General features: G+C 44.7%; 1 protein-coding gene across 3 annotated transcripts in view; it reads left to right on the forward strand.

Annotated features, from left to right (window-relative positions):
* Positions 1–20,000, forward strand: part of LOC105903720 (histone deacetylase 9-B) — a 42,062-nt gene that overhangs the window by 7,288 nt on the left and 14,774 nt on the right. For 2 of the 3 annotated variants that reach the window (XM_031586507.2, XM_012831503.3), the window contains exons 3-6: positions 8,466–8,806; positions 10,670–10,871; positions 12,511–12,634; positions 13,222–13,343. In XM_031586507.2, coding sequence (XP_031442367.1) covers positions 8,466–8,806; positions 10,670–10,871; positions 12,511–12,634; positions 13,222–13,343 — 789 coding nt within the window. Of the gene's footprint in view, positions 1–280; positions 1,135–8,465; positions 8,807–10,669; positions 10,872–12,510; positions 12,635–13,221; positions 13,344–20,000 lie in introns of those variants that run through there. The other variant, XM_012831502.3, reaches the window with a different exon arrangement.

Here is a 20,000-nt window from a genome sequence, read left to right on the forward strand (position 1 = left end):
GTCTGGCCTGGGCTATTTCTGGGCTGGGCTGGCCCGGGTGCTATTCCTGTCACCTGAGAGAGAGGCAGAGAGAGAGGGAGGGAGGGAGGGGGTAGAGAGAGAGAGAGAGAGATGGAGAGAGAGGCAGGGTGAGAGAAAGAGAGAGAGAGGGAGGGAGGGAGAGAGCGCAGGGCTGCAGCACATTCATATGCTAATGAGTCTCTGAGCCTCCATCCATCCAGTAGCACTCTTTGCGAGAGAGAGAGAGAGAGAGAGAGAGAGAGAGAGAGAGAGAGAGAGAGAGAGCGAGGGAAAGAGAACTCACAAAGGAGAAGAAGACAGAAATGATTCACATGATTCACAGAGGAAGAGACAGACCCCGGCTATAGAAGTGGAGACTGACAGATGAGACAGAAACAGACAGAGAGAAACGGGAGGGGAAAAGGACAGAGAGAAACTACGGCATTCATAAAACAGTTGAGAAGGTGGAGAAATTCTGAAAGAGAGAGAGAGAGAGAGAGAGCATAAAACTATTACATTCACAAAAGGGGGAAGGGAGTGAGTGAGAGAGAGAGCTAGATGAGAAAGACAGAGCAAGAGTGACGAGTGAAAGACAGAGAGAGAGAGAGGGATGCAGAGGAAAGAAGTGGGAGTGCTCCTTATCTTGTCACTCGAGGGAGACCACTAAGGGTTAGACGGCAAGAGAGAGAGAGAGAGAGAAAGAGAGAGAGAGAGAGAGAGCTCTCTGCTTCTCACATGGTTGCACAGCAGGCATTTCCTCTTGTCTTAAGCCGCGCACAACTCTACTGGGATCTACGGCGAGCGAAAATAAAACTGGGATACATCGTCCTCCCCGCGGAGTCTCGGGAAGAACCAGCCTGTGAACGCGTTGGTGTGTATTTGTGCAAGAGAGGGAGTGTAAGATACAAAAGTCAGAGAGACAGAAAGAAGGAAAAGAGTGAAGAGTTGGAGAGTGGGACGAGCCCTTGACGAGTCGACTTTGCCCGGTTGGACTTGTCGGCGTTGGCTGAGGGTGAGCGGACGCCCGGTGAAGCATGCTGCAGACCATTTACGAGAGCGAGTCGCGCATCCCCTCTGACTGGCTGCGGAAGATCTTGGATGCGCACACCATGCCTAGTAGTGTCATTGGCACAGGTAACGGTGATGAGAGATAACGTCTCTTCTCTTTCTATCGTTCTACTTCTTCCTCTTTCTCCTCCTCTCTGTGTTCTTTCTTTCTCTCTCTCTCTCTCTCTTCATTGCTGTCTGCCATTTGCAGCCATTTCCTGTTCCTCTCAAACTCCTGTTGCTCTTCATTCATTCAAGCTTTAGTTAGAGGTGTTGTCATTGTTGCTGTTGTTTTTGTTGTTGCTTTCATCTGTGAGGGAGAGCGGCAGCCTAGGGAAGAGTACCGAGAACGCAACAGTGTTGTGTGCAGTGCAGGGTCAGGTACGACTGTAACGGGCTTGTTGATCTACGCACGCTTGGAAGAGGAAGCTGAATCACTTCCTGCCTTTTGTGTCTTTGATGTTTTGACGATATTATTTTTTTGTTGTCAAGTACATCATGGCAACGCTGGAAAATACTGGAAGAGCGGATGTTTGTGTGAATGTGACACACGGGGCTTGTCCTGTGCAGATGAGTGTGTGATTCAGGTGTATATGCTGGGAGGGGGCATAGGTTGGTTTCATTGTGTGTGTGTGTGTGTGTGTGTGTGTGTGTGTGTTTCCATGGTCTCTGAATTCAAATAGGTCATCTCCACGAAGTGTGTGGAGGCTGTGTTTGTTTTTTGAGTGGGAATAAATAGGGATTAGTGCAGACTAGGGCAGTGTGCTCATCCTTTTAGTCAATGCTCTCAATCAGGCAGGATCTTCTTCCTCCTTTCCACTCTCTCCATCTTTATCTCTTCCTCTGGTTCTCCCTATCTCACACTCTCACTCTCTCTCTCTCTCTCTCCTAGTTTATTTCTCCCTTCTCATCCCTCTCCCTCCCTCCATCCCTCTCAGTTAATGACATCTCACTGTAGTGCCACTTCTATTCTAAGCGCGCTTGAGCTGACACCAGAGAATGATACAGAAGTGTGTTCATTCGTGCTCTAATCAATCAATCTTTGGAAAGAGCCCTTTCAATCCTTCAATGTGACGCAATTGATCCACATTTCCTTTTTTTCTCTCTCTTTACTTTCATAAAGCATTCAACACCAGTCTAGACTCAGAGAGAAGGAGGAAAACCTTGACACTGCACTGGCCTCCAAATATCTTGGCAGGGGAACTTTTGTTTATGGCTCTAACCTCTGTAAAATGTTTCCTGACGCACAGCCAAAGATAACATCAGTGTGTGAGAAAATGGCTACATGCCTCCCGAGTGTACGACAAAGTGCACTTGTTCCTTTAAACTTTGACTAGTTGTATTGTTTTCAGGGATCCTTTCGGCTGTTGAAGGATGGATAGGTGCCGGCCTTGATTCCTGTGAGCAGGAGGATAAGAGAAGGCGTAGGGGCCTAGATGTGTTGTTATCCCGGAGTGTCCCTACTGTTGTTGGACATGAGGTCACTTGCTTTTTCTTTGAGGTTAATACCAAGAAGGAGCCAATGAGTCAAACATGGGAGTTTTGTTTTAGTTTTTGAGTTCATTGTGTAATCTGTACGGAAAGACTGAAAGACGCTCCTCAGGCAAACAGCTCAACGGGCAGCGTCAAGTCAGAGCTCTTCGACGCTGGTCGCCAGTCGCCGGTCACACTGGGTCTTCCCTGCTGTGCGCGGCGCATTGTGACTCACCCCGTCCACTTTAACAAATGACTCAGTCTCTTCTCTCTCTCTCCGCTCATCGGCAGCGGGCCGGCGCTGAATGTGTCACATTGTGTGGGGCGAGAAGAGAAAGGTTAACCGAAAGAGCAGCTCGTGGGTGGGTGGCAGGCTTCCCATTAAAGGTTACTTTTTCACAAGTCAAACGCATTGAGACAGGAGGAACCCCTACTGACCTCTGAGAGGAAATGATCAGAAGTCCTCCAGAAATAGAGGATGAGTGGCTGTATTAACACATAGACGGTATCTGTGTATCTGTTTCAGTATCTGTCAAAACCATAATGCTGCTCCAGTGGGTGGGGTGCGTGAGTGTGTGTGTGTGTGTGTGTGTGCGTGTGTGTGTGTGTGTGTGTGTGTGATTGTTTGTTTTGCATTGTTTTAAAAATGAAAACAATGTGAAACATAAAAAACTATAATTGGTTTACGGTTGCTGCAGCTTCTGCACATTTATGCACAATGTTTCATGCACAGCGTTTTTCACCGGCTTGGTGACTTCGATGAAGCAGTGGCTTGTGGTTTGTGGGTTAGGGTTTTTTTATTTTGCATGTGAAATTGAGAGACCTTCCTTATTTAAATCCGTCTAATCCGGCGGCAGTAAACGCAGGCTGGAAACATGCGTGACTGAGGCAGGCTGTTTACCCCCCCTGAGTTCGGCACCGTGTACCCCAGTCCGCTCTGTGGACGTGGCCCGGCGAGTGTTATTGGCCCAGAGCGCAAGAGAAGCTGCTCTATTCTTGGGCCTCGTTATTTTGGGCTTAAAGCATTAGGGGCGCTAAGATTAGCCTTGGTTATCATTCCGTCTGAGTTAACTCCTAATATAACTGCGCACCGGAAAGGGCTTATTTATAGCGTTCAGAGACTTTCTTCTTTTCTGTTCATCTGTTTCACCAGTCACTCACTCACTCACTCAACTCACTCGCTCGTTCATTCCGCCCCTGCAAAAACACAGAGCAGCCAAGCAGATCTGTCACATTAAGATGTGAAAAGATATGCGTCAGTGGATGCGTGTTTGTATGTGTGTGTGTGTGTGAGAGAGAGCGATTGTGTGTATGTGTGTGTGTGTGTGTGTGTGTTTGTGTGTTTGATTGTATGCTCGAGGAAGATACTGGGTGGGTTGGACAGCGCTCGCATTGCATCATGGGAAAGGGAAGATTCTATAATGCGTGATTGACTAAGGGTTAACATACATCCTCTTCTGCGCTGAGAAAAGTTATGAAGCAAGCCGGCCAAATACAGACGGCGGCTGACCGAACCTGATCTGACAGCGCCGACAGCCCAGCGATTTTTGGCTGTCCAGACAGAGCGCTTGGAGAAATGTGGGTGTGCTTGAACTGTGCCAGAAAGAGAGAGAGAGAAAGTACCACGCTAGATTGCATTTTGGACTCCCCTCCGCGCACCCTTTCCCAGAAAGCCACTCTCAGAGCACATGAGAGCATGCGTAGTCACCTTCCTGTCTCTCCCACAGGTCCATCTGACCCCCCCCAGCCCCCAGCCCCCAGCCCCCAACCCCCCCCTCGGTGTTTCTGTTATGATCAGGGCAGGGATCACATGCTGGGCCTCATTTATTTGGGCTGACTGCTGTGTTTCTGTTTCAGTCCTCGTGGCTCTTCAGGGGTGGTGTATTCTGGGCCGGGGGCCTATGGAGTCTAGGTGGCGGGAGTCATGGTGTGTGTGTGTGTGTGTGTGTGTGTGTGTGTGTGTGTGTGTGTGTGTGTGTGTGTGTGTGTGTGTTTGTGCTGCTTGGAGTAAGGAGAGGCTGGAGTTATTTTACATAACGGCTCCAGGGAGATGCTGCTTATAGTCCATGTGTGTCAGCCACACACACACAAACACAGAGATACTAAATATACAAAGCTGTAACACATACGCGCACATGCGCGTGCACACACACACACACACACACACACACACACACACGTATACACACTCATATCACATACACATAACCATAATGCACACACATACACACTCACACACAGGGATAAAGGACACACAAGCGCCTGGAGGTTGACAGTCACACAGAATGAATACACACAGACACACAAACACACACACACACACACACATATGCCCAGGCACTGAAACTCACACACGGTGCGCACATACACACACTCAGGGGCAGACACACACACATATCCAGAGGTTGATTTTCACACACACCACCGCACAGTAGCACAGACAGAAATATTAATTTGGGTGTGCCTGTGGGATATAAGAACCACAGCAAAAACTGATCTGTGGATCAACCATAACAGTTTTTTTATATTTATTTTTAGATCTCATTAAAAAATGATTCTGATTATTTGCCTACTATCAGTTTCATGCATTGTATTGGTAGCAGGCTACTGATTGTGTTTGCTGTTGCTTAGCAACATGTGATAGTTTCAAGAAATTAGGTGGCAGCGGCAGGCTGAGGGAGAAGCAAGCTGCACCATTATTTCTTCATTTAATGCTACAACGATTTCCTCAAAAGGATAGAACAACTGTTGCATAAAAGTGATGTCAGACCTGGACTTCATTGAACATGCAACAACATCACATCAGATTTTCTATAAGCAAAGGTAACCATACAACTAATAAGATGGCCTCAAATCTAGACGGCTCTTTTCTGACAGCCGTTGGCTGTTCCTTTTGCTTAATGCATGGACTCTTTAAAAAAAACGTGTCCAGATTCAGAGATTTCATTTGACAACTTTGCATTTTTTTTATTAAATCTCTAGCTAGCTAGTTTGCCATGATCTGTCACTGAACTTTCAAGTTTCAAGTGACAGGAAGTCTTTCTGTCCATTAGTCTATTGTTTCATATTCATTTCAATAGTGTAGTTCAGTACTGCTCAAAGTCTGAGAATAGACCCCCTAACCCTCCCCCTGACTCCCACATCTACAAAGGGTATCTGTTCAAGCGAACCTTTTATTTTTAAAAGTACAGAATAAATACAAATATATGTATGTATGTAATTATATGTAAGTATATAATTATATATTAATTGTAATAATTAAAAATGTGTAGAAAAATGTAAGACTGGGACTTCAGACTAGGATAAACTGACCCTACCTTCTTTCGTAGGCCTATCTGTGGAGACATGTAAGCCTAGTTATTTAGATGCATTAAGAAAATCTCCTTCAGATAAAAGAACATAGTTATCCTTTTTCTGCTAGCGTTGAAAACAGATTTTATATCTATTGATTTGGAGAGAACAATGTCAGCACAGTTCACCAATTGGCCTATTTGTAAGATCTTTATGAAATTCTTAATCCACCGCCTTGGCTAGGCTACGTAATGCTAAAGCTTTGCACACTGTCACATCTTTGTTTCAATTCATGATGTGGCTGCGCTGTAGCCTAATGACGAAGCTCCTAGCAAGCTAATAGTATGGGAACCCAATAAGGGGTGTCTGGACATGTTATTGTAGTCTCCTGCACGAAATCATAGATTTTAATTAGGTTCTTCTCACGGAATTGTCGTTGCTGTGGACTAACGTAATCGCTAGTCCTCGGGGCCCCTTCCAGCTCCTGTTGTGACGCCCCTGGCTGGGTGTGCCAGCTTTCGAGTTAGATGGCACAGGCACACCCGCGGCTATGCTAGCGCAGCACACACACACACGCAAACAGAGGGCCTGGCGCACACACGCAGTACAGCTCACAGTTGTAATTTAACTCTGCACAAATAACTAGTCTCACACCACAGAGTGTAAAATATGCTTCCAGAGTCATAGCCACTTTTCTAAGAGTCAAATATAGAGTCAAATGACAGTATTTATCAGTCAGTCACTAAATCTAAATGAGAACTCTGTAATGCATTCATGTTCCTTAACCATGCTGTTCATAGACTTAGCCTTAACACTTACAATTACCAAGATAAGTTACTATGTGTCTGAGTCTATATGCAACAGGTCTATTATTTATTATGATCTTTAAAAGCAGATGCTTTTATTCAAAGGGATTTACAGTACATTACAGATATGCATGTTTGTGCGCTCCTTGGGTCTTGAACACATGGTGGTGTTGATTGATAGCACTTTACTCTACCGTTTGAGCACCAAGAAGACTATGTCTATGTCTAGGTCACATCAGCTCTGTATTAAGCAATATGCATAAACTGGGTTTCAGTTTCAGGAAACGACGACTATATATTGGTGGACTTGTAGGTGCTTTGGTTAGTTGGTATGCATATGGTGTTAAATCAGGTACCAGACCTTATTTTCACCACTTTAGCCTTCTATAAATTGTGGCTATTGTGACTTTTTTATAGCAGGGCTTTTATGGGGGAGGAAGGCCAAATCTGTCTCTTAAGTTAAGTGCACGGCATCAGTGAAGTAACCAGCCCCCTTTCCTTTTGCATTTTGTTCGCATATGTAAAAATAGGGGCGACTATGTCTTTAAACGTGACCCTCATGTGACGCCTCTTTCTTTAGAATGAGGCTTTAAATTAGAGTTCTGTTTCTAGGTGTCATGACGATCTTCACGTTGCTATGTTTCGCTCAGCAGGTGGCTGCAGGCAGAGAGAAATATCTCAAGCTCATCCCTGGCTTTCAGGGAGGTTGGGGTGGGAGTATTTTTAGCCTCAAATTAAGCACCCGTTCCCTCTTTTTTTTTTTCCAGAGAGGAAGGGTAAAAAAAAAAAAAACCTTAACAGATATCAGTTTTCATGAGAAGTGATTGAGAATGTTGACATTTTTGAAACGCGTTCCTTTTTTGGCTTTTCTCAACACTGCAGGGATCAGGGATCTGGAAAGAGAATCATGTGACACGACCAAAAAGATTAGCCAGTGTTTTTTTTTCTTTTTTGAAGTATGGTTAAGTGGCACTTTTCAGGCTATTTTCAGTTGAAATGTATAAATAGCCGTACTGAGTAATATGTTAAGACTCTGATGAAGGGCCTTTCTGTGAAATGCAATAACTGCTCAACTGTCGAAAGAAAGTGTTCGCAAATCCTAATAATGTGGGTTGCCTAAACTATGGTGGCAATCAGCGGTGTGTGGAAATACCACTGGGCTAATACGTGAACTGTTTTACGTAAGTGTATTTTCAAAAACTTGGTTCAGGAGAAGTCTCAGCACTGGTGAATTATCAACAGCAAATGGTGGTGCATAGTGAAATCGTGTTAGCTTAGTCGGTACACTATTTATTTGCAAATGAGGTGCCACATACTTTTCACAGTGGAGGTGGTGTTGACAGGTATGCCACTGATAAACAGCCTATGATGTGTATTTATAACAGGTTATTCATAGGGGTTTATGAGAAGTCACTATATGGGGCATAAACAAGGGCTTTCAACTTGGAGTCAGTATTGTGTGTGCTAGAATACCATTACAGAATAACTGACCTTTAAATCTGCTATGTTTTTGCTACCAAAGTAGTTCATGGTAGACAGGCAGACTAGTAAAAGAAGCAACCCAGGGATGGTGGAAAGGTATCCCATTTCTTAGCTTTTCTTTGTTCCTTGTTTCCACATCTCTTAAATGAAACTGCATGCACAAACGACCTAGTACATTAAACAAAAAATCATGGCACTCATTTTTGTTGTTTGGCATTGAGGACTGTTTAGAGAAAAGATGAGGGAAAAAAAGATTCCCTTCTTTCTGTGTCTCTATCTGCTCCTCTACTACTTCACTCCATCCTCTCCACACCTCCTTACCCAACCCTTAACACTTCTCTCCGTCCTCTCTCTCTCCTGTCGCAGGCATGAGTGCAGAGCTCTTAGCCGCAGCTGCCGCGGTGAGCAGCAGCAGTGGAGCCATGGGTGCCGTCGGCACAGGCAGCACCGGCGGCGGCGGCAGTAACGGCAGCGCCAGCGGTGCCAGCAGCGGCAGCAGCAGCAGCAATGGGAGCGTGGAGGAGGCGGAGATGCGCAGCTGGGAGCGGGACCCGGAGCCGGAGGAGTGGGAGCAGGAGCTGCAGAGGGAGCTGCTGCTCATCCAGAGGCAGCAGTACATCCAGAAGCAGCTGCTCATCTCCGAGTTCCACAAGCAGCACCAGAACCTGCTGCGCCAACACCAGGCCCAGCTGCAGGAGCACATCAAGGTAGGGGGAGCGCGAGGGAGCACGCACGGTCGACGCGTCTGTCCGTCTGTCCGTCTGCAACTTAAACTGACAGATCTCACTGCAGTGTGTAATCAACTTCATATCACTGATGACAAAATCAAAGCATCAGTCAAGCAGTCAGTCATTTAAACAGATTGATAACTGAATAAGCGTTCAATCAAACTGGGTATGTTTCCCAAAAGTAGTATTGTGATGTACTGTTTTCTATATAAAACAGTATAACTACATCCATACATATATCTATATATACATATATATCTATGTATCTTTATGAAACAGTGTGATATATAACATGATGTTTAGGTATAATCAAAGGTACATACTGTATGCAATATTCACTCTTACAGCAAACTTACCACAGAATGAATGTTCAATTAACCAATAAGGGATACGTTTACCATACGCATCATTGTTCATAGTAATTAAGGGAAAAACAGTGTTCAAAATAATGAGAATTTAACAATGGTCATTGCGCAACATTTCTTTTGGGAAATGCAGCCCACGCTGTTAAGTAATCAAAGTGTCAATCAAGCAGTCAGTGAGTCTGTTACGAATGACTAAAGAATTAAAGTGACTCATTGAATGAACCAATCCCTTTTATAGACGGGTGGGTGGATGAGTGATTGAACGTATAAATCAAACAGTGAACGCATGCATAAATGAATCATTCAATCAATCAGTCGACCAACTGAGCTGAGTACACACACATGGTGTGTTTTAGAGCAAACCATTAATGTCACTCTATCAACTCATGAATAAATAATAGGATGAATGAATGATTAAACATATCAATATATGAAGTGAATCCACAGTTCACTTGAAGTATGGTTGGTTAGGCAGTATGTCAGCTTCAATAAGCAGTCCATGACTAACACATTGCATTTAGCATGGCTTGCTAATGGTTGGTAGAGCAGAATAAATCCATAATGGCAGTAAGCAGTTACGTGAATATGTTCATTCCCAATTTAGACATTTAGACATTCTCAGACTTATTTTTGTCTCTATTAGTCCCTTCTACCCCCACCAGTTATTGTTCTGTAGTTATAGTTACGGTATTCTGCAGACGCTTTTGTCCAAAGCGACTTACAAAACGTTGACGCACCACAAAAACAAGAAACAATCTGAAGTATAAATTTAAAGTTAAACCATTTGTATTTATCTTACTCGTACTACCCCTGCTGTTTATGTCTATTCTTACCCTTATCTTTCTCTGGATCTCTTTTCCTTCTTTCCCTTGATGTCTGCTATCTGTTTCTCTGTCTGTCACTTTGTTCTCTTGTATCACACTCTCGGCAGTGGTACAGGAGGTAGAGAAGTCGTTTAGTAATCAGAAGGTTGCTAGTTCGGCAGTGGTACAGGAGTGGTACAGCTCTCGGCAGTGGTACAGGAGGTAGAGAAGTCGTTTAGTAATCAGAAGGTTGCTAGTTCGATTCCCTATCGAAGCGTCCTTGAGCAAGACACTGAACCCCTAATTGCTCCTGATGTGCAGTGTGCCATCAGTGTAAATGTACAATGTGTATACATCCTTGTAAGTCGCTTTGGATAAAAGCGTCTGCTAAATGACGAAATGAAATGTAAATGAAAATAAAAAAATCTCTCTCACTCCACCTCTCTCTTTGCCTCACTCCTCAATCTCTCTATCTCTGCCTCCCCCATACCATCATCTCTCTCCATCTCTCCCTTTCTCTCCATCCCTCCATCTCTCCATTTCTCCCCATGCCTCCATCTCTCCATTTCTCCCAATCCCTCCATATCTCCATTTCCCCATCTCTTTCATCCCTCCATCTCTTCATCTCCCCATCTCCCTCCATCCCTCCATCCTTCCATCTCTCCCTCTCTCAGCTGCAACAGGCTCTGCTGACGCTGCGGCAGCAGCAGGAGGCGCTGGATGAGGAGCGCCGGCAGGAGGCAGAGGAGGAGCGCGAGAGGGAGGAGAAGCGCGAGGAGGAGCGGGAGCAGGAGCTCCACAGGAGGGAGCAGCAGCATCATCATCAGCAGCAGCACCTCCTCAATCAACACAGGAAGAAGGAGCGCAGCAGAGAGAGTAGGAGCTTTATTTCTATCGCTCCCCTGTAGTGCATGCCTACCTCATGACAAATGTGACAACACTAATTAGTTGCTTCTTATCTCATACTTTCACTTTTATACATTGTGACTTACAGTACAATACAGATACAAATTTGTGCCCCCCAATGACTGTATATACAGCTATACTATATACAGTCGATGGTGCACCCTGGGTAATGCACCCTTGACTTTGGTGTTGGTGTCGTTAGCACCTTGCTCTACCAGTTGAGCTACAGGAGCGCTAGGTGCTAAATATTTGCGACATCTGCATGTACTACATACACAGTCCATGTTACCTAGTCAAACCCTACACCAAATCCCAGTGTCATACACAAAAGATGATTTGGTAGGACTTGTAATTGTATTGGACCTACAGTGTAATGTAACTCTTAATGAAGCAAATGTAAGTACCCCCTAAGTACCTAAGGACTCTGAATATAGAGAAGGTGTGAAAACCTTCCTGGTATTCAGTGATAAGCATCTTAATTGGCTAGGTTGCTGAGGCTGAACTAATGAGTGCAGTCAGCTGGCTCATTGCAGGGGTAGAGAAAACAACACTGGAGGATTTGCACCCTCTGGATCTGCACTCTGCCACTGCACTCTGCCACTTATTCCGTGAGGGACCACACCAAGGGTCCAAGTCCTACAGAGAAGAAAAATGCATTCACTGGAATATGAGTTACTGTGATGAATGCATCTGCTAGATAACAAATTAGTTAAATAATTCGGAGAGTGAATACATGACCTGCGGAGTAACACAGAACACGTGCACTTCACTTCGGAACACGTGCAACTATTAGCACAAATTTGTGATGTGTAAACCCACAACTCAGAAATAGTAACCCAGCAACATCTTGACCAGGACATCACGTGCCATCCAGACTTGTAAACAAGTGTTTAAATATAGAACTTAGCAGGTGAAATATAGCCCGCTATGAACTCTGGCCAAATCCTTCCACCACTATTATACAGTAGCAACACCTGAGGACATTGGCTTTTTGCTGTAATGACATTGTTTTGTGTGTGTGTGTGTGTGTGTGTGTGTGTGTGTGTGTGTGTGTGTGTGTGTGTGTGTGTGTGTGTGTGTGTGTGTGCGCGTGCGTGCGTGCGTGCGTGTGTATGTCTGGGCCATAGGTGGCAGGTGGCAAGCTTCTGTTTTGCACTGCACTTCTAAAATGGTTCCACAAGGTGGCGGTGTTTTGCCATTTCCAACACTGCCACGGCACAAGTTGGGCATGTTGCAACTCACAAACTGTTATATTTAGACACCGGTGCATTCTTTTGCATCTATGGAATGAAGATAAAACTTAATTTATTAATCACAATAAAAATGATCAGCCTTTATTAATGTCTTCTTGTATGACACACCCCACTCTCCATTAATTGTCACACGTATCAAACAATCACAATCAGTGTTTGTTTAGGATCAGACGTACAGCCCATGGCCAAACATTCTCAGATGAGGACATTGCTGCAGTAATCATTAAATCACACACTTTTTTTCTCAGATCACCCTTGCCTTAAATCAGCAGTGCTTTTGGGCAACAGTCCTGGTTTAGCTCACTTTAAAGATACAGTCTCATAAAATGAGTGCTTTGTCCCACTTCCTCTTCCAGGTGCTATGGCCAGCACAGAGGTCAGACAGAAACTTCACGACTTCCTGTTGAGCAAATCGGCGAAGGAGCCTTTGTCCAACGGCACTGGACACCCATCCGCCCACCGGCCCGCGATCTGGTACATGTACGTCACATAACGTCACTCAACATTTAAGCAACATCACGCTGCTGCTGCTGCTGCTGCTGCTGCTGCTTACACTATATTTCTTTCAGTGATGATGAGCAATTTGCAGAAGTTCCGTGGCAAAGTTTTACGAATCATACTTTTATAAAGACATCAGCACCCATAGATAAAAGTGTCCACACATGTCAGGTGTGCATTTTGTAACCTTCGATGCTAAAAACTGTGCAGCCCCTTGTGGCGATGAAATCTCATCCATAATGTAAGTCGTAAAAGCACAGAAACCTCTTCTGAAAAATACAAGAAGAACATGTCAAAGGACTGAGAGGGGGATAGGGGGACAGAAATTGATGAGTGAGTGCTTTATGGAAATGAGTGCTTAACATCTATACAGAGTTTATATATACTCCTAAAGGCATCAGTACCCAGAGTTAAAAGTGTTCACACATGTCAACTGTACATTTTGTAATCTCATCCATAATGTAAGTCTTAAAGGAAAATAAACGTTTTCTGGCAAACACAAGACGACCATGCAGGGAGGTTAAAAAAAAAAGAAATTGATGAGTGAATGCCTCTGTTGTTTCCTGCAGGGCCACCCAGCACATGTCCGTGGACCAGAGCTCCCCTCCACTGGGGGAGACTCCCCCTACCTTTAAATCCCCCCTACCTACCGGCCTAGATGGCAAGGATGACTTCCCCCTCAGGAAAACTGGTAGGTCAAAGTTCAAAGGTCGGAGGTAGAGGGAGTGAGAAATTGCCTTTTCTTCATAGAGGGGGAACAGAGAGTACTTTGATAACCTCAGGAGAGGAGTTGTTCATCAGAGGCGTGTGACAAATGAAATGGTGCTTCAGCTGCAGTTTCTCCATTGAAGGTGTCAGGGTTTTTGGCCTCGTTGCCGAGCGAGTGTGTTTTATAGCTACACTGTGGGGTATTGTGGTATTTAAGTGATCAGGTGATTTTATTTTATGGTGAAGAGAAACTGGATTTAAAAGGGGCTGGAGTTAGATTGGATAACCAAGCCTTGGGGAACCAAAAGTTCTTGAACTTTTGAAAGTTCTGGAAGCTTTCTTTTTTAGAGCAACTGAACCCTGAAGTGACCTGCACTCAGTCCAACTATGCATTTTTGTCTTTCTACACACATGTATACCCATACACACACACACACTTACACACACGCACATATACATATACATATAAATATACATATACATATACATACATACATACATACATATATAACCCTAGATATGTATACGTATACATATACATACATACATACATACATACATACATACATACATACATATATATGACCCTAGATATGTATACGTATACGTATATATATCCATATACATATACGTACATATACATGTACATATACATATACACATACATACATACATACATACATACATACATACATATATATATTAATATATGCTGCAATATAAAGAGGGAAACTCAGTTGCTTGTTTAATGCCTCCTGGGCCATGTTTTTCTAAGATGGCGTGCTAGATACTCAGATAACACTAAGGTCCTGATTCCTCCACGCGACCCTAAAGTAGTGAGGGCACGGCGATGGCGGCTGAGGAGCCGTGGCGAGGCCTGGCCGGGTGAACCGGTGTCACGAAGAGGGGCGCTGGTGCTGGCTCTGCCTAAATGTTTGCAGATGAGGCCTGGCGATATTTAATCACAGGGGTCAGGGTTTGTCTGTGCATGTCATAGGAGCAGCACCCCAGCAGCCCCAGCAGCCCACAAGCCCCTGAGCTGTGCTCTAATGAGGGCTGCCACCGGGACCCTGTTTACCTTCAGGGTCAGAGAGAGAAAGAGGGAGAGAGAGAGAGGGAGAGGGAGAGAGAGAGGGAGAGAGAGAGAGAGAGAGAGGGAGAGGGAGGGAAAGGGGGAGAGAGGGAGGAAGAGAGGGAGGAAGCGAAAGACAGGTAGAGGGATAGGAACAGATAAACAAAACAAAGACAGAGAAAGATAGAGAGAGAGTGAGACAGAGAAAGAGCGCACTGGGAAAGAGAGATACATAGAAAAAGAGAAAGAGAGATAGACAAAGAGAGAGATGGAGAGGGAGGAAGAGAGATATACAGAAAAAAAGCGCACACGCGCATGAGAGAGGGAGAGAGAGAACCAGTGCTGCCCACTGTCATGCCTCCAGGCACTGAGGGGCAACAAGGTCCAGCTTTTGCAAACAATTACCCAGAGGAGAGGTTAACGGGATGGGTGCCAGGGGTGGCAGAGGGGGCAATAGACGCTGCCCCATAATCAGACCTGGGGCAGGAAGGGAAGGGAGGTGCGCAGGGGGGTCACCCTGTCCCTGGTAATTGGAAGTGGTAGAAGGTGACGAGGGTCCAACTATGTGGAGATACGGGGAAATGGCCTCAGGATTAGCTTATATTGTCACAGCGTCTGCTGCATGTTTAAGCTGAGACCGGTTAATTTGGTCGCTTGGCCTCCGACCTTATCCAAACCAAGGTTTTCCTGTTCCTCATGCACTGACTCATGCAGGGGTTGAGCACAGCTGTAGCATTGCAGCCATTCATTGAAAAAAAAGTATTCATTCATAGTCAGAGCTCGTAGTAGTTTGACTGATGAGGTGAATTCTGCCTTGTTTTTTCTATTTATAAATCTTTGGATAGATCAAAAGAGTAGACTAGTAGATTGTACTGTTTCGCCTGTCGCTGCTTATCTTCATGAGTCCAAGTCCTGCTGTCTGGCTTGATATCTTTAAAGATGAGTTTGCAGTGGAATGCAGGACTGCAGTTGCCTCAATCAAGGATTCGCTATAGAAAAGATATGATTGCACACACTCACACACACACACACACACACACACACACACACACACAAGCTCTGTCTCTCTCACCTACACACACACACACACACACACACACACACTCTGTCTCTCTCACCTACATACACACACACACAGATGGACACACATGCACACAAACAAATCCAGATCCTTTTCATCGGGGGCTTAAAAATGAGGCCTGGTTTTCATCCCAGTACTATTTTTATGGAATTTCTAGTGTGGTAACAAAAAAAGGAAGAAAAGAAAAAGTCGGAAAAGGGGGAGGTTGGGGTCCAGGGACTTAGTAGGCAGGAATACCACAACTCCTCCGGGAGAACTTTCCGGAGCGCCGAGGGCCTGCACAGCCTCAGGCAGAGTCATGGATCTGCATGCAGCTTTTCATGGCCCGCTCAATAACTCAGGTAACAGCTTCTTAAAGAGGCCAGGGTGTGCACACTAGGAGATACAAAAACAACAGGAAGTGAGGAAGGAGAAGAGAGAGAGAGGGGGGGGGGAGTGGGGTAGGTATATAGCATAGGGGAGGTATGTGAATGATAAAGAACAATAGTTAAAGCAGAACTGGAGCTGGTTCACTCACTTTCATGATGCAATTGCTGACTGGGCATAACTGATGAAAGATTGAGGAGGTTCTGAAGAAGTGTCTTTGGTTTGATGTCTTACCTTTTAGTTCTTGCCACCTTGTTGTTGGAGTTCCTCTTTGGAACTGTCTTGCAGTGTCAGTTTGTGAAACTGGTGCAGGGATTTTGAGCTTTATGGCTCGTCAGTGTTTTTCATTTATGCTGCTTTGTTTTTTTGGTTTTGGAAACTACTACTTCTCATCAAATATAATCAGAAAAAAAAACTGACATTTGTCTAGCCAAATTTGAGAATGAATTAGATTATTTAGATCTTGATTTTTGGTCACCATTCTGCTAACTTATGAAGCAGTTACAGGTAACTGATTTTGACTTTGGTGACCTGTTTTGTGTGTTTCTTTGGCTTGCCTTGTTTAGGAGCAGTTTGATTGGTCCAGGAAATAACCAGTGATTAAAAACCATCAGTCATGAGGGTTCAGCTGTATACAGTCCCCTCTAAAATGGCTCCTTAGATTACACAGATGTTTAGATTATACATTTTTAGCAATCTTTATTTTTAACAGTACTTATACCCCTGCTCTCTCTCTCTCTGTCTCTACCCCCTCTCTATATCTATCACACACACTCACACTAACACACAACAGAGAGAGTTAAGTGAGGGCTTTGTGCTACACTTTGACCAATAAGTCAATACAACCCCTCTCTTTAAAAGCGTTTTTTTTCTTGGTTGTATTATCTTATTTATCGTCATCTGTGAGAGATGGAGCTCAACACTGACCTCAGATCAGTCTGCTTAGCAAGAACCCTGTGGTATCCACAGCGTCCTTCACCATCATTCTGTATGCCACTGAAAAGATGGTGAAGCTGGTCTTTGTGTGCCCATGCGCCATGGACTGTCCGATTCTTCATACTGTACTTGGTTTGGCCTTCTGCTACTTGCTTTGCACCTGAGGCCGGACACCTTGAGGCAGCATTCTCTATTGCTTTTCCCTACCTTTCTTTTGGTTGCTGTTGACTTTTATGACGGTCGTTACCTTGCGTGTGCTACTGAAGGCGCAAAGCACAATGTTACCAATTGTAGATTTATTTTGTTCACAGACATGTTATTGTACTCTTATTGTTGTTCTAAATGAACAAATAAATGACAAAAATATCACTAATCTGGCTTTTAGTCATAGAAATGTAGTTTTTCCAAAGGTTTGTGGGGTTCTTCTTCTGCTTCTTCTTCTTCTTCGTCTTTGTCTTCTTCTTCTTCTTTTTCTTCTTCTTCTTCTTTTTGCATCGCACATACTACTCATGAGACACAGCAGACAGCCACCTCTTTCTAACAGTTTAAAAAACACACAAGCAGAAGAGGAGATTATTGAAGTTTTCAGAGCTTAGATCTTTTTCTTCTGTTCTTTTCATGCCACAAGACACAGGGGATGGTTCATCAGTTTTTCTATGCTGCCCTGAATCAACAATGATCTCAGGACATTCAGTTGAGTTTATCTCCCACAAGCTGAAACATTCCTAATAGGATTTTTTGTAATGAAAAGGAAATCTTCTTAAATATAGCTGTGCTCTTAAATAAGGGGTTATAGCTCTGCACTGTGAACTTTAATAGTGGCACACACTGTATTTATAAACGCTTTTTCTTGTACATTTCCAAACATCTAATGTTGGGGTGTCAGATTGATGTTGATGTGTGGGTAAGTTTGAAGGATGTGGTCTTCCCAAGTCCATAAGTCATAACGGCACATCATGGCGATTCTTTATTAATTGTCTGAATATATGAAACTAAATGCCACAAAATGGATGGTTTAATAACAGAACAGTCTATTTTGTACACTTTTGGGATACATAAATAATATTCAATAGTCACTGCTTTCTGTGAAGAAAAAGGTTGAGTCAAGTCAGTGTGCTGTTGCACTCTGACGTGCAGTCTTAACCACCCCTTCCAAAAAAAGAGTGGTGAAAAAGAAAAGAAAAACAGTCTTTATAGTTTTTTTCTTCCCTTTGAGGAATAATTTGTCTGCGCTGACAAGACGGCCCGCAGGACCACTTCCTGTGGGTTCAGGTTTCAGGCTGTGCATCACAGAATCAGAACAGATAGACCGGGCCAGCCAACCCAAACAGCAATCTCTGGCCAGGACCCCGGATGGCCGACACGGACGTGCACAGTCATATTTCTACGCACATCAATTTTAATAAATCCTAGAGTGCTGAATATTTGTGTGTGTGCGTGTGTGTGAGAGAGCGAGAGAGTGTGTGTGAGAGAGAGAGAGAGAAAGAAAGAAAGAGAGAGGATATTTTGTCTCCCTTGTGCAACAAAGCATAATATGCGACCACCTAATAAGTTGCAATGAGGCGTCTGTGACGCGGTTCCCAAAGCAACCCAACATCAGATTCACTCTGCACCTTCTCGTCGTGCACCCGATGATGGAGGTCATAGTTTACGTTTTCCATGTGAGGACCCCTCCCCCACTTCCTGTCTGTCCTGATAGAAGCCTACTCAGATTCTGAGAGGAAGGCGGAGGAGGAGGAGGAGGAGGAGGAGGAGGAAGAAGAGATGGTGGAGGGGGGCAGGGTGGGGTGTTGTCGGGTGGGGTGGGGTGGGGTGGGAGAGAGGGTATGGGTTTGGACAAGGATGTGGGGGCTTTGAGCAATGGCAGCGGTGGGCATCATAAAGGTGGCATTTGTTCTGTGACTCGCCTGAGGCCTTGTGTGTGTGTGTGTGCATGTCTGTGTGTTTGCACATTGTGTGTGTGTGTGTGTGTGTGTGTGTGTGTGTGTGTGTGTGTGTGTGTGACTGACAGCTCTCAGCAGGCAGCAGGATGCCGAGTGGCAGAGGAATGGAGGTGGCGGGTGTGTTTGTGTAAGCGCTAGGGCACAGCAGGAGAGGTGTGGGGGAGTAGGCGGTGGGGGGTGGGGTTGGGTGGGGGCGGTGGTGGTGGGGGGACTCGATGGCTTCTTCAAATGAATCCTACAAAAAGGGAGCTGCGTGCTGTGGGAATCACCAGCTGATGGCTGTGGCTCGGGGAATGTTTCGTTTGGACATACCCCAAGGCTGTCGGTTGTCTGGCTTTTTCGTTTCTTGTTTTTTTCTCTGTGTGTGTGTGTGTGTGTGTGTGTGTGTGTGTGTGAGAGAGGAAAAGAACAAGCTGTAATTTACAGTGACAGAATAAAAGGAGAGAGGAACAGGGGGATCTATGAGCGAAGATTGCAAGCCTCATTTCCGTGCATTTTGATTTGCCTTTGAACATTGTGCTTTGTTGGTAAGGTGTGATCTTCATTTCTCTGGCAGGCCTGTGGTTTTTCTTCATCACTGCTCTTGTGAGGGTATTATTATTATGAATCACAATCATGGCCATCGCAAGACCATCACAGACAATCATCAGACCATCATCAGACCATCATAGACCATCACAGGAGAATATACTTAACCGACCGTGCAACGCCACTTTAGCGGCTTCTATCAACACAAGCCCAGTCTCTGCTCTCCCATGGCACGGGTGTGCTGTGACCGAGACATATGGAACTAGTCAGGATCTAGTAAAAAAAAAAAAAAAAAAAAGAGAGGAAAAAAAAGAGAGGAAAAAAAAAACCCTGCAGGTGCTCGTGGGATAGTGGAGGACCCAGTGTGCCAGCATGGTGGTGTTTGTTTAAGGAAGTCTGAGCCACGGAGTGTCCAGGCTGCCCTCTAATGACACTGCTCCGGGTAAACACACCAGCCCCGGCCGCGTATTTTCCCTGCAAATTAAAAGCGTGTAAATCCTTCCCGCTAATTGTTACGCAAATATTTTTGTGGTATTTTTCTAATAGCCCTTATTCATCATGTGTCACGGTGGCCAAATAACAATATTTGCCAGGGAAGTGAAGCTAGCATCACTGTCAATCTTGCCTTTTTTTTTCTTTCGCAGATTGTTACGAGACTGAGGGCAGCCTTTGATTTAGGCCATCTTTATGTTTTTAATCACCCTTAAGGTGTCC

Source organism: Clupea harengus, chromosome 19 (genome assembly GCF_900700415.2).
Source record: "Clupea harengus chromosome 19, Ch_v2.0.2, whole genome shotgun sequence".
NCBI lineage: Eukaryota > Metazoa > Chordata > Actinopteri > Clupeiformes > Clupeidae > Clupea > Clupea harengus.